This window comes from Equus przewalskii, chromosome 14 (genome assembly GCF_037783145.1).
Source record: "Equus przewalskii isolate Varuska chromosome 14, EquPr2, whole genome shotgun sequence".
NCBI lineage: Eukaryota > Metazoa > Chordata > Mammalia > Perissodactyla > Equidae > Equus > Equus przewalskii.
In genome coordinates this window covers 83,570,588-83,585,801 of record NC_091844.1, presented here as the reverse complement: position 1 = coordinate 83,585,801, position 15,214 = coordinate 83,570,588, and the positions used below count along the sequence as shown (strand labels likewise).

Here is a 15,214-nt window from a genome sequence, read left to right as displayed (position 1 = left end):
CTCTGACCCACATCAGGCACAACGTAGGTGCTTAGGAAGTATTTGTTGAGAAAATACTCAACAAGAAAGGCCAAGTTTGACATTTTGATGACTAAATGCATTTTCCTTTCCAGTAAGGTGAGAGGCTGTCCTGTTCCTGCCAGGCTCGGCGAGCGTTTGCCTTGCAGGCTGGGTTATGGGATCCCTGCAAGGCTGTCCAGTGTGGAGCGCCGTGCCGGAGGCATCTCGATTTACCCTTGCTTTTTTCACATGTAGAACCAAAATAGAAAAGGAGAAAAAGGAACATGCCAAGCTCCACGGGATGATCCGTACTGAAATCAGTGGGGCTGAAATTGCTGAAGAGATGGAAAAGGAGCGGCGGTTATTCCAGCTACAGATGTGTGAGGTAAGAGGCTGGGAGGCGCCAGGCGCCACGGCTGCCAGCAGCCAGCCTTCACCTTCACGCGTGCTGTGGTGAGCCTGCCGTGTCCCGGGGAGCATGCCTTCTGGCTTCTCCTAGGGGCTTCAGAGAAAACACCATGTGCATTATTGGACTCTGTTCCATTTCTATTATTAGGGGAGCCTTAGTCTCTTGGATGGTGGGATTAGATTAATCTAACACCAACCTTTTATTAAAGGTAGGGAAAAACTAAATTTAAAGAATGTCCCTTCTGGCCTCACATACATACTTAGGCTCATCTCCTCCCACTGGAACTGAACTAAAAAACTCCCTCGTTAGGTATTTTTTAATGAAATGTATCGGTTCCCATTGTACCAATGGAATCCATGATCAGGGACGGGCTGTGAGACATCACCTGGGAAAAAATGCAGCTTGTCGTCCTCTCTGCGTAAGTGTGTGAGAGCATATTACAGAAGCCAAGCCGCCTGCCTTTGAAAGTGCTTCCACCCAGATTCTACCAGCTCACTGTGCAGACGCTCAGCAAGGCAAGAGGCCCTGTACCTTGGGGAGCTCCTCTGCTCCGCTCCCTCCTGCAGCCTGAGCCCTTGCTTTGGGGAGGGGAAAATCGCAGGCTGACACTGAGAACATTTCTCTGCTGGAAGGCTTAGGGATGGAGAAATCAGAGACCAAGCATGAAGGCTTTTGCTTCCAGCCTTTTTATGCCTTGCTTGTGGGTCTGTTTGTAAAAACGGCATGTGGAAACATTTCCCGCCTCTGCCTGAGGCTTCATTCCTCCTGGCTGTGGCAGTGAAGCCACTTGAGCTTGACGGCATTTGTGTTTCGTCTTACAGCAGTGCAGACTTGTGTTTTAAATGTGCAAAAAGCATGGGTGATATTTATGACAGGTATTGAAACTGAGTTCAGCCAGATCTTGATTCCCTGTGAGCAGTCAACAGCAAAGCTAATCCAAAAGGCACTTTTTGATTTTGGAATGTTTGTTTCTTAATTGCAGGAGGAGCTTAGCCTTTATAAATGTGTATCTTAGGAGTATATTTAAATACGTTGTTATTCCCAGAACAACGTCTTAAGTGGTCAGTGGAGGAGAACGAGTCTCAGGGATCAGGGTTGTGACATTTGTCTGATACTAGTATAGCTACTCCAGCTCTCTTTTGGTTTCTGTTTGCATGGAACTTCTTTTTCCATCATTTTACTTTCAACCTGTGTCTATCTTTGAATCTAAAATGTGTTTGCTATAGATAGTCTATATTTGGATCATGTTTTTTAATCCAGTCTCTGCCTTTTGGTAGGATTGTTTAATCCATTCACATTTGGTGTTAATATCGATGTGGTTAGATTTACGTCTGCTGGTTTTCTTGTCTTTTATGTCTCATTTTTTTGGTTCCTCTGTTGTTCCTTTACTGCTTTGGTTTTCATTAAGTGAAAATTTAGAAAGTTTTTTTTAATATATATTTTTAATTTTTAGCTAAAGTGTTATTGTAGATAGGAGAGTGGATGTTTTTCTATACTTGTTTTATAGTGGATGTTTTATAAGCAGACATCCTATATAATGCCTGCCTGGCCTGTTCCACATAGTCTTGTAGAAATCAGCCCAGGCAGAAGGAGTCAGGGACTAGGAAATTGCTGTGTGCTGTACAAATGCAAGGTTTTGTTTTTATTTAATCTGGGTGAAATTAAGTAGTAGTTTTTCTTGTTTTTACAAAGAATGGATTTGGAAAGGGTGTGTGTTTGTGTTCAGGTTGTGCTCTCTGGCCAGTAAGGAGGAAATCTGTTTACCTAAACTCTGGGAGACTGCTTGTTAAAAAGTGGTTAGTGTGTTATGAAACTCAGCATGTCATTAGCATGTCCGTGAAGTGAGGGGTGCCAGTTCCACACTCAGCTCTGTCATTGCTTTCTGGTCTGCACCCAGCACTAGGTACTTTTCCTCTTCTGGGTCTAGGTGAGTGGATCGTGTGGGCTGGTCAAGCAGTTTATTTTATTGGAAATACACTGTCTGGTTGATGCCTCTAAGTCATTCACGTGAGCCATCTGTTGAGTGGGTCCCAGAGAGTTGTCAGGCCCCAATCTGTGCCAAGCATAGCGGGGTTCCTGCCTCTGCAGAGCTGGCAGTCAGTGGAGTGGGGCTCTGCGTACAAAAGCAGAGGTGGGCTTGACTGGCAGTGAAGTTGGAGTTGACATAGGGGGCACATCTGAAGAGGAGTAGACACTGGCCAGACACAGGCTGGAAAGGGCTTCCCACGGGTAGGAAAGGGCATTGGGAAAGCAGTTCCCCTAGGACCAGCATCTCAAAGTGGATCGATTGCCGCAGTTCAAATGATTTAAAATTGTTCACTGTTTCTGCAAACTAAAGCTCTCAAGCTTTTTAATGCTTGACATTGTTTAGCTGTTTTAAATTTTAGTTGCTCAGGAAGAAGAATCTAGAAGAATGGTTTTCAGGTGTTTATTTTAAAGCTGTGGAACTTTTTCTTCAAAATGAATTTTATAAAGAAGTTCAGTATGCCAAGTAGGTAATACAGAGCTTCTGTGGATAGAGAAGGTATGAGAGAGCCTGTCTTGCTTATTTATGGTTATAAAAATATGTACTTTAAAAAATTGGTGATATATATATATATATATATGGTCAATATTTAATATATTAAAAAATTTAAAATAACGCCAAATTTTACTTACCAAAAGATAACCACTTTCACATCTAACTAAACATCTTTCATATATCCCTATGTATACATTTATAAAAATAATTATATAAATAGGATTGTTCTCTACTGGTGCTTTGTAACCTGATTATTTTCACTCAGTAGTATGTCGTAGAGATCTTTCCATATCAGGAAGTCTTCTGTTTTATTGGCTTAATGGCTGCATAGCTTTTTTTTTTTTGTATGGATGCGCCATATTTAATTCCCCATTCATTACATTTGGGTTATTGCCATTTTTCACTTTTACAAACAAGTCTGCAGGGAATCTTCTTTTCTATTTTATCTTTGTAAACTTTCATGATTATCTTCTTAGAATCTCAAGTTCCTGTAAGTAGAATTTCTAGGTCAAAGGTACACACATTTTAAAGTTTGACACATTGCCAACTATCTAATTAACCATTTAACCATTTTGATACATTACCAGACATCTTATTCAATTTACAGTGAATAAATATCAAAAAGAAGGAGGGAGAAGAAGACATTAAAGGCAATTTATGTAGGTAAAAGAAAATTTTGTAGTTTGTCTTTTCAGAGCAGCTTCCCGTCTCTTACTTAGAGCTGCATGGCAGACCTGAGAGAACACTTGAATGTGAATTTCCCAGGTTACAGCTCAAAAGCCTGTGTGGTCAGTGGTTCTGTCAGAGGCATCCAGGCTCAGAGATGACATGTTCTCAGGTTCTTTATACCGTATCCTGACGGTGGAGGGGATAGGGAATTTATGGAGTCTTTGTTCTATAAACCTTTAGCAAAGAACAAATGTATTTCCTGGTGCTGGTTTTATAGATCCTGGGGCTTCCTGATGTCTTTGTGGTGGTTAATGAATTCCCCAAGTTAAAAATGGCTTTAATTCATTTCAATTTAAAATTTGGTTTTTATAACAGTCACTTTTTTTTAAGTGTCAAAGAAGTCTTTTAGGATTATAGACACTACAAAAGCTTAGTGTTCTAGACAATGACCTGTCTAAAGAAAGGGACCTGGGACAGAGTCTGCAGACAGGCATGTTCAAGATGGTTAGAATCCCATTCATTCTAACCATATCATTCTTCTGTGCAGCTAAAAGGAACATTTCTCCTAGCAGGTTAAGACAGAATGCCTTATTATGAGTTCTTGGCACTTAAACATTAATTACCTGACCATCATATGGCACCAATTCAATATGACCAATTCATATGGCACCGAACTAAAAGAAACTTTTAGTTATGGCATTCGGAAAATATGGGTACATAGGCTGTACCCATAGTAAAAGATACCAGACAAGTAGAAGAGATGATCTGTCCTAAGAAGCTCACAGTAAACTCATATTCTGCTTATATCCATGTCATTTCCTTTTTCTGTTTTTTAACAGTATCTGCTGAAGGTCAATGAAATTAAGATTAAAAAGGGAGTGGATTTACTTCAGAATCTGATCAAATATTTTCATGCCCAATGCAAGTAAGTTCCTTTTCTTTGTTGTGATGTTATTTCAGATGTTTCTTTATGACTTCTGGTAGATCTGTAGTATTGTATTGAGGAAAATAAACACTCATTTAAAAATCTAGGGGCCAGCCCCGTGGCTGAGTGGTTAAGTTCATGCACTCTGCTTCGGCGGCCCAGGGTTTCGCTGGTTCGTATCCTGGGCGCGGACATGGCACCGCTCATCAGGCCATGCTGAGGTGGTGTCCTGCGTGGCACAACCAGAGGGACCTACAACTAGAATATACAACTATGTACTGGGGGACTTTGGGGAGAAGAAGAAGAAAAAAACAGATTGGCAACAGATGTTAGGTCAGGCGCCAATCTTAAAAAAAAAAAAAATCTATAGTAAAACGAATGAAGTACCGACATATGCTCCAACACATGAACACTGAAAACATGTTAAGTGAAAGAAACCAGACACAAAAGGCCACATACTATATGATTCCATTTATTTGAGAGGTCAGAAATAGGCAAATCCACAGAGACAGAAAGCAGATTAGTGACTGCCAGGGCTTAGGGGAAGGAGGAAGTGGGAATTACTGCTAATAGGTGCAGGGTTTCTTTTTGGGGTAATGAAAATGTTCTGGAATTAGACAGTGCTGATGACTATTACCACTTTGTGAATATACTAAAAACCACTTTAAAAGCATGAATTTTATGGTTTGAGAATTATATCTCAATAAAAAATAAAAATATAAAAATCTACAGTAATTATCAAATGTATTCATTTTTGCTCTTTTTGTAGAGAGGCAAGCTACAGATTCTCAGATGTTTTTATTTATTAACAGAGAAATCAGATGGTATTAATGCGATGTATTAAATTAAGAGAATACTTTCATATATTCCTTATCCTATAAAATCCTATATGACAGTGATGAGCAAAAGGAGGCTGTATGTAGAAGAGAAGGAGAAATTCCACGTCCAAGGACTGCCTCGAGTACTCCACTTTGCCATGTGCATCAGCGCTTCTCAACCAGGCCTCACCTCTCAGCCTCACTGTCGTTCGTTCTTCTCATCCTCCCCCTGCTCCCTGACTCCCAGTCACTACTATAAACAGGCCCTGTCTCATTCACTCACCTTCGCTGAGATGTGCTGTGTGTTGGGCACCGTCCTGGATGCTGGAGATGAAGTAATGACATTACAGGTGTAGTTCCTGCTCACATCAAGTAGGAGAGTCAGACTTAAGCAAACAGACTTACAATTGGACATTTTAAAAAGTATTCTGAAGTATAGGAACCTAAAAATATAGTAGAAGGACCTCATTTAGATTAAGATTGAGGGCAGGGGCTTTTGTTCTTTTTTCTGTTATGTTTTTTTCCTCTTCTCCCCAAAGCTCACCAGTACATAGTTGTGTGTTCTAGTTGTAGGTCCTTCTGGTTCTGCTCTTTCTTCTGTTTTGTTCCTTGCTGTATTTTCTAGCAGCCAGCACACAGTACCTGGCACATAGTAGATATTCAAGTACTCCTTGAATTAGCTGCTGGCCTCTTTGGGGAGACATGTATTCTGAATCTAAAGGATGAGTAGGAGCTAGCAGATAAGGAGGAGGGGAAGAGCATTCTGGGCCAAGTCAAGGTCTTGAGGCAGGAAGAGGCCAGTGTGACTCACACATAGTGAGTGAAGGGGAGAGCAGCCTGAAAGGAAACCGGACAGGAAAGCCTGAGAGATGCAGACTCCTTGAAAGTCTTGTTAAAGGTTTTACATTTATCCTAAATGTATCGGGGGGCTCTTGACAAGTTTTAAGCAGAGGCTTCATTCAGCCTGTGTTGATGGTGCTCCTGCTATGTGCAGGCGCTATTTGAGGTTCAGGTGATACAGTCAGAAGGAGAACACGCTTCTTATGCTCACAGACCCTCAGTTCTAATGGAGGAGGCAAACGGTAAATACTTGAGCAAATATGTGACAGTGTTTTGGGGAGTGAGTGTGGCTGTGAAAAGGCAAAACAGCATGATGAGGAGAGAGAATTGTATTGGTTAGAGACATCCCGGAAGGCTCCTCCAATTCCATTCTGTCTTAACAAGGTCACTCTGCATGTTGTGGAGAGGAATCAGATGGGACAGGAGTGGACATGGGCCATCACTTAGGTACACAGGTCCTGTCCTAGGGCAGCCCGGAGATGATGCTGTCTTGGCTTGGCCTGGCCTGGTGACAGTGCAAGTGGAGGGTGTAGATTGATGGGAGAAATCTTTGGTGGTTGAATGGCCGCATATATCTACTCTCCTTTCCTTAAACAGGCCATGCCCCACGCTGATGTACCTTTGCACACATTGTTCCCTTTTCCTAGAATGTCGTTTTGTTCCCTCTGTGCCTTCTCCCAACTTCTGTTCCCACTAAAACCCAGCTCAGATGCAGCTGCTGCTTTGAAGTCCTTCTGGTCTTCCCCTCATGGAATTACTTCTCTTCGTCCTGTGTTACAACTATACCCTCCACATATCTCCATGATGGCATCCTTCATATTGTGTCTTGTCTCTCACTGAGCTGTATACTCTTTAAGGAAAGGGGCCGTGACATTTATTTTTTAATCTGTAATGCGTACCACGTTCACCTGCCACATGTCTGCAGCCATGGACTGCACTGTTGAATTCTATAGAGCCCTGCTTTGGGATTCCTAGGGCAGCCTTGGTGACACTGCATTTCTAAAGCAATTGATGTCAAACAGCAAAGGAAGATGTGCTGTGTGATTCATCCTGGGTTAAAGAAGAGCCCCAAGCTTGGAAAAACAGTCTCATAGGACGGAAAAAGACCACTGATTTGTAGACTTTTCAAGATGAATTGTTTTACAGAGACTCAAAGTTCTTACTTTGTGTTTAACATCCAGACTACTTCTTCAGTTCTTATCCTTGTAACCTTCTGTGAGGCAGTGTAGGAAGTGGGTCGCTTCCTTGCTGATATTTTATTTTTCAGAAGAAGCTATTCTGGGATTTCCTTTTTTTTCTTTATTTTGCACAAACTGATCAGTTGGGTAGCAACGGACTACTTGTGGAAAAGTGAACTATGTGGCCTTTTATGGGCATGAGCTCAGTAACCTTTAAAAATGATGAATCTTCCATTACTTCCTTTTTGGATGAGTTTATATATGTGTGTGTGTTCCATGCTCTTCAAATCGTTTGAACAGCTTTGACTTTTTTAATTCATATTTTGGAAGATAAAATGTGGAGCCTGAGTGACTCAGCCATTGGACAGAGGAGCTGGTGGCCATGCATGTGTTTATGCATGTGTGGGAGTTCTGTATGTCCCCCTTTAGCATTCCCAGTCTCCACCCCTCACCCCTGGAGCACATTGTGCTGTGCCCCAATGGCAGCCTGCTTAGCAAGAACACTTTCTCACGTCTGCTGTTCTCTGCAGGTGTGAAGAGGCCTCTGTGTGTAAAGTAGGTTCTGGGAACCACATTTGGGTGTTTACCCTTAGAATTGCTTAGATATACATTATTTTGCTTTTTACTCATTTTTGCTTTTTACTTTAAGTGTTCTTGAAGAGTAATTCATGTTCTTTGTCTTTTATTTCATTTAAAGAAAGAATTGCATATTTATTTCCTGGAATATCCCGAAAATTTGTCTTACTAGCTTTTGTTGCTGAAGAGTGAGGATACTCTGTCCTCTAATGGAATCTAGAAATAGGGCAGTCTTTAAAACGATAATAAAACAAACAAAAACAGTCGTGTTCTAAACAGTGATAATGAGTGTTGAAGTGACTTGTTCTTTGGGCAAATACCTGCTGAGAACCACTTGACCAGCTGTTGCTTGATGAACTTGGGATACAGAGTTGAATGAGACGTGGGTCTGGTGCCCTGGAGAAGCTTGCTCTAGTGACAGGGAGGGGCAGGGCACAGAGGGCAGACAGGTGACCGGCTGTAAGTATGGTGTGCTGGTTGTGTAGGCTGTAGGAGGACGGAGAAGCCACCCTGCTTGGTGGGAGCTGGAAGATTGAATCTCAGGGGGTATACTTTAAAGACTGGAGAATTTGGTCTGACAGGCTATAAAACATTGAATAAAAAACAATATTTGATATTTGGTAACTTGTTGATAAACACTGTTTTACTGAAGCTTAGGAAAGTGTTAATGGATTCCACCTAAGAAAACGTGCCAGGGTTTTGTGCTTGGGAATGTTACAGTCATGGTGCTCAGTGAAGATATACCTAGGTGCTGAAACATGTCTCAATAAGGAGGGTACAGAAAGACAGGGATTTTGAAAATCAGAGGGAGGAGGTTTTCCAGGTAGATGATCAAGATTGGCTGGGTGATGACAAAGATGAAATGCAAATTTGTATCATTATTCCAAGCGCCCTGAAACCACTCTGTGATGAGAAACACCTCTTTGAGCACCTGTCTCTGCTCCACGGCTCTCCTCACCATGAGGATCCTGGGGGCTGTGCGCCTGCTTCCTTTCCCAGGAGAAGGACCATTTCCACGTTATCTCCTGTGGTATTTTTCCTGCTCCCTATCCTAGTGTTCTCTCTGTCTCTTTCCCACATACTTCACAAGAATTTGAAGTGATTAATAAAATAGTTATAAAAGAGAAAATAGAACTGAAACAAAACAAGAACCAGATGAGTTCATGACGAGGGGAAAGCTAGGTTTCTCACTCCTGGGTTTGTTCTTCCAAATTTCCTTTTCCATTTAAAAGGAGTACCTGCTGTGTGCTGGCCACGTACTAGGAGAGCAAGTCACAGAGATGCATAAGACATGGCATTTCTGCCCCAACAGTGGAAGCAGACACGTGAGATATCATTATAACCTCTGACACAATTGCTATACCAGAAGCATATTCTGTATTCAGGAAAAAATGGGTTAGGTAGAATACAGGAATGAAAATATAAAATAAAGAATTATGCATATATCTAAAGGTTAAGGTAAGAAAATTCAAGTAGTCCAGCCTCTATGATTCCCACTAACTAACTAGTAATGGTCGTAACCCACATCCTGTCTGTAGGTTTCCCCTTCCTTCCTTCTTGGAATTATTAAGTGTCATGCTGCATTGTTTTTACAACCCCTCCTGTTTATTACATACTCGATATGGGAAAGTCCCACAGGATGGTTGCCGAGTTTAAAAGTACACTCATGCATCACTTAGCAACAGGGATACGTTCTGAGAAATGCATCCTTAGATGATTTTGTCATTGTACAAACATAGAGTGCACTTACACAAACCTAGATGGTACAGCCTACTACACACCTAGGCTCTGTGGCGCTAATCTTAGAGGACCACTGTTGCCTGTGCGGTCCCCTCATTGACGGAAAGGTTGTTAAGTGGCACCTGACTCTAATAAGCATCACCTCGCATGAACACATGTGAGACCCAGGTCACTTTGGAGGTAGTCTCCTCAGTATACAATAAACTGGCAGAAGTTGGAGACTCTCCTTTTTCCCTTCATTAATTTATTTCTTCATTCAACAAATATTGTGTGCTTGAAATGTGCCAGGCTTTGTGGATACCATGTCCTTGCCCTCCTAGAACTTCAAGTCTACCAGGGGAATTATATTTTACATAATCACACTAATGAATACATAATGGCATTTGTGTAAGTGTTTGAAGCAAAAGACAGAATGCTCTGAGAGAATATAACAAGGAGACCTCTTTTAAAGTAGGGGATTATGGAAGGCCTCAGTAATGAGGCCATATTTAACTCAAAATTTGAAGAATAAGTGGGAATCAGCCAGGCGAAACAGAAGATATGCTGCAGGGAGAAGCCATTAGATGGAAGAAACAGCACGTGCAGAGGGCCTGAGGCAGGAAGGATTTGGTGGCCACAGAGGAATAGAGAGAAGGCTGATGTGTCTGGGACCTAGTGAATAATGAGGGCAGATGGTGTGGATTGAAGCTTGGAGACAGAGGCAGGGCCCAAATCACGTAGGCATTACAGGCTTTGTTACAGGTCTTGCACGCATTGAGAAACCTTTTCTTCATTTCTCTCAAAAGGGTTATACACAACACGCTTCAGAGGCAGTGCTGAACATCAGCCTACTGTTGCTGCAGAAAAGCTTGTCTAGCTTCTATTGTATTTCCTGAATCACTTGTTATAAATGACTTCACAAGCATTGAGTTCTGAGCCTTAAAAAAAAACTCCTTTTGATATTTGATCTCAGATTCCCAACCACGGTTCCTACTCTGCAGATGGGGCAATGCCATTCATGTGCGGCGAGCTTGCTTGTTTTTTTCCTGCATTCTTTCTCTTTTCCACTTAGCTCTTGCCTGTCAAGGAAAGTTTTTGAGTGTCTTATCCTTGTTTTCACCCCCTGCTTTCCTGGCCCCAGACTCCTCCACTCCTGAACCAAAGCCTTTGCTGCACTTTGTCAGTAGAGTCCTGTTTCCCATTATGAACTGAAAATTTAGGGCTCATTTTATATGAGTCAAGAAAAATGACAAATTCTTAGGCTTATTGCAGTTCCTTTTCTATTCACTTCGCATAGTTTTGAGTGACATTTTCTTCTTGGTTTGCCTGAGATTTTAACGTTCAGTTCATACAGTCTTTTCCCCCAGGAATTAAATAATGATTTCAGTCACTTTCCTTTAAAGAAGTTTTTTCTCCATCTAACAAAATTGTTTCGTCTTTTATGAAACACAATCTTTGTTTCTCCTTTTTTCCCCTAGTTTTTTCCAGGATGGACTGAAAGCGGTTGAAAGCCTCAAACCTTCCATTGAAACACTTTCAACAGATCTGCACACAGTAAGTAGCTTCTCTCCCACGTTAGAGCTGAAACAGGTTTTATGCAGCGAACACTTCCGTTTAAATGTTTCTTCCGTCTAACCTTGTGTTTGCATGGTGCGCAGCCACAGGCTAACAGCCCTGTGGTGCCGCTCGGAGTACCGAGTCCTGGTTCCTGTCCTCTGTCTTGTCTTGGTTGGGGAGGCTTTGACTAGTGACAGAGGCATTCATTTCATTCATGTGGAAATGCCCTGTGAACTCCAGCATCTCACCGAACCTCAGTCAGGCTTCGCTCTGTTTTGTTTTTAAAGATCAAACAGGCCCAGGATGAAGAAAGAAGGCAGCTGATACAGCTTCGAGATATTTTGAAATCGGCATTGCAGGTTGAACAGAAAGAGGTGAGGGGGTTTAATTTTGAAAGACCGTGTTTTTATACCTATGTCTCAGAGGCTTTGGGACTGAGGAATGGGGCTATATCAAGCAGCACCAAAACATTTCATTTGTTCTTTCAGTTTGGTTTTATAAAACCATTTTTTAAATATGCTTACTTCGTAGGGGGAGCATGTACAGTAGGCATGGCCTTAACTGGTAGTGTGTAAACCTTTTGCGCTGTCAGTTGCTGGATGAGTAGCTCTTAGTGTCTCTGTCGCACAGACACTGGTTATTCATGCCATTGATTTTCTACCTGGAACTCTGGTTTCCCCTGCCTGACACACGTGGCCTCTGCCCCTGTGGGCATCAGCAGGTGACGGGTGACATCTGAATCTTTCAGCCCTGAGACTGTGTTCCGTAAAATGTCAGGAGACAGATTTTCTTACAGCTGCATTCCAGTGGGCAGAAAACCTTAGTTCTCTTTCATATAATCACTTCTGAACATACTAGCACATTTGTAGTGATAATTAGTATTTGGGGAGCTCATTAAAAAACTATTAAAAAGTACATTTTTAAGGTAATTTTATGATATATTCACTACAGTGTGGATACTGTAATGTGAAATTTAACATAAATTGGTTTCTTTGTCTATAATGTGTCTGAATGTATAGATAGTAGATTTTAGATAAATAACTCTATTAAACTACTTAACAGAGCATAAAGTTCATTAGTAGCGGTTTGGCATGCTCTATTTTGTTTTAAATTGTTGTACTATTACTGAATATTGTTGTTTTTCTCCCAAATGCATTTACCTTTTGTGACCGAAGTCTAGGAGAGTAAGTAGTTCAGTATTTTAATAAATTGGAGAATTTGCATGCTTTCTTCACGAACTTCAAAAAATAGATATTTCTTCCATGTATATATTAATGGCTAGTAGCATTTTTAATTTTCACGTTTCCTCTTTCAATAGCAGTGGGTTTTATTAAAGCCTAAAGAATTTGAATGCCTAAGTATTAGTGAAATGGAAGTTTTCCGAGTTTACGGTTTAAGCTTTTGCTGTCACTCCTTTGTGAAAATGAGGCAGCTCGCCCTTCCCCTTCCACTGCATAGCTGAATTCTACATGTGCTTCTAGTCTGTCTTAAGCCCCACCCCTGGAGAGCTGCCTCTGCTCACCTGAGCCCCAGTGATCTGAGTTCATATAGCACGTTCTGTTTGGAAGACTTGTTTCAATCACAGCTTGTTCCTTTCGGGTTGTTGGCTGTGTCTTCAAGTGCACAGATGCTTTTTCTCTAGCTAGACCTTGAGCAGCTTGAGGATGCCCTCCCGCCTTCTGTGCCTTTCCGGCCGTCAGGTTGTAGTACCATATTGTTCATTTAGTGGGTCAGCTAAGTGAGACATTAGCAGATTGAGGTTGTATGTAGTGCTAGAGATTACCCACAGCGTGGTGACTTCATCCCAATCGATAGAATGTAAGTTCTGACAGTTTGATATTCCCAAATGTGGGATATAAACAGAAAAACAAAAAAAAAGAACTTGAGTACGGAGAAAATAGTGGCCTGATTGTAACTAGAAGAAGTAGTGCTAATGTGGGAGGCAGAACGCCATCAAGGCAGCCAGCTCTCCAGTGCACTGGTGGGAATGGTCGAAAGCAGCTCCTGTCTGAGAAGGAGGATCAAACCCCTGAAGTGAAACTCAGGTTTAAAATAAAGGAGAGCGGTTGATGGAGTTCAGAAGTGCTTTGGGCACAATGTAAGAGCCGTGTTTACTTTGGCTGTGCAAAATTAGGTTTGGGAAAACTGGCTGTTGTCAGAAAGCTGGTTATTTATAGCTTTGCAGAAAAGCATAAGAGATTTTCCAGCACAGACCAGAAGTCTTTTATGGTTTGTTGTTTCTGTGGGTTTGTTGACCAGCCCACCTGCCCAGACTGCACAGAAGGGTCAGTGAGCCTTGTTTACTGCTCTGCTTGGGCTTTCTGCCCAGAGAGCGAACTCGTCAATCTCCTAGTTGTGAATGTGTTATATTTTCTCTGTATCACACTCTGCATTGCTTTTTGATGATGGTGTTCCATAATTTGGACAGTCTGTGAACACAAGTGCAAGTAATAAGCAAATGTGTGCAAGTTAAATTTTATATATTTTAGAATACTTTTTATCATCGGTCGTCTATCTTGTGTCCCTCCAGTATCAACGAGAATTAAACATTTGGGCATTGTTGTTGTTTAGGCTCTCATTCCCTTTTTTTGGATTCTCTTCTGTGACTTCGAAAACTGAAGGTGTTGATGGATTTTATTCAGTGTTAAAAAGATTCTAACTCTAGGGGCCGGCCCGGTGGCACAGCGGTTAAGTGCGCATGTTCCCCTTTGGGAGTTCGCCAGTTTGGATCCCGGGTGCGGACATGGCACCACTTGGCAAGCCATGCTGTGGCAGGTGTCCCACATATAAAGTAGACGAAGATGGGCACAGATGTTAGCTCAGGACCAGTCTTCCTCAGCAAAAAAAAAAAAGAAAAAGAAAGAAAAAAAAGAGGAGGATTGGCAGCAGATGTTAGCTGAGGGCTAATCTTCCTCAAAAAAAAAAAGATTCTAACTACATAATTGCAGTTCATAAATATTAGGTAACATGCCCCAGGGAAACTGTGTTGATGGTTAGTAGGAGCCACTTTCCTCTTTATTTCCTTCGTGTACATCTCAAGCTTTGATCTAAGTGAAGAACGTGGCCATTGCATATTGTGACTTTGGGCTGATACTCCTTGTCACTTAGGGCTACACTTTGAAAAGGAGACTGTGCCATTATGATCCCTGTGTCCCCACACCTCTGAATCACTGAAATTCATATTTTGTTCTTGATAATTTCTGCTTTCTGTAAAGAGGTATTTTTCCATAATTTTTTAATGAAAATTTCCAAACTTATAAGAAAGTTTAAAAATTGTTCGGTGAACACCTGTATATGCACCATAGTTTTACTGTTTGGAAAAGATCCCCTCTACAAAGTTAAAACCCTTCACTACTGCTCATTTTTGCATGAGCCTTTGCCCTGTCAGCCTTACCGTCTCCTGCTTTCCCCATCCCACAAATGACCATCTCAGTGGAGTTCTGCCAGGAAGAACCCACTGCAGGGCTGCCGAATTCTCTGTCAAAGCCTCATTATTGGCATGTGGGCTCTCTGCTCTTTGATGTTGAGAACCCTGACCGTGCACCTGGGGGGAGGGTTCAGGCTCTGGGTTGTGGTCTTGGTAGGTCGAGGTGCTGAAACCACAGTGATTTTTTTCCACTTTGGAGATCTCAAGTGTGGTCTCTCTGTCAGCTGTTCTTCCCCCTTTAAAGTGTCCTTGGCTGGAATGGTGCAGGATGTGCTGTCCTGGTAGCAGAGGCCCATACCAGCTGTAATTTTCTTCTGACTCGGACTTTTATGGTCTGGGCTCGCATATCTCGTCATGCCTGAATCTGGCCTTAATCAGAACCTTCTGGCCAGGTGTCCACTTCCCTGCCTCCTGGGTGGCCTGGCACTGGCCTTCAGTTCTGCCTCAGTGGAAAGATGTGTTCATCGATTCGAACGTTCAGCTGCCGTTCTCTCAGCAGTTACCCTAAGCCCAGCACTGCACACACACACGCCAGAATAAGATAGATACAGTTTTTCCTCTAAGGGGCTCACAGT

General features: G+C 42.0%; 1 protein-coding gene across 11 annotated transcripts in view; it reads left to right on the top strand.

The window, feature by feature from the left end:
* ASAP2 (ArfGAP with SH3 domain, ankyrin repeat and PH domain 2) overlaps positions 1-15,214 on the top strand; it is a 177,033-nt gene that overhangs the window by 105,847 nt on the left and 55,972 nt on the right. For all 11 annotated transcript variants that reach the window (XM_070573282.1, XM_070573281.1, XM_070573280.1 and 8 more), the window contains 4 exons: positions 256-385; positions 4,439-4,524; positions 11,134-11,209; positions 11,500-11,586. In XM_070573282.1, coding sequence (XP_070429383.1) covers positions 256-385; positions 4,439-4,524; positions 11,134-11,209; positions 11,500-11,586 — 379 coding nt within the window. The remainder of the gene's footprint in view (positions 1-255; positions 386-4,438; positions 4,525-11,133; positions 11,210-11,499; positions 11,587-15,214) is intronic.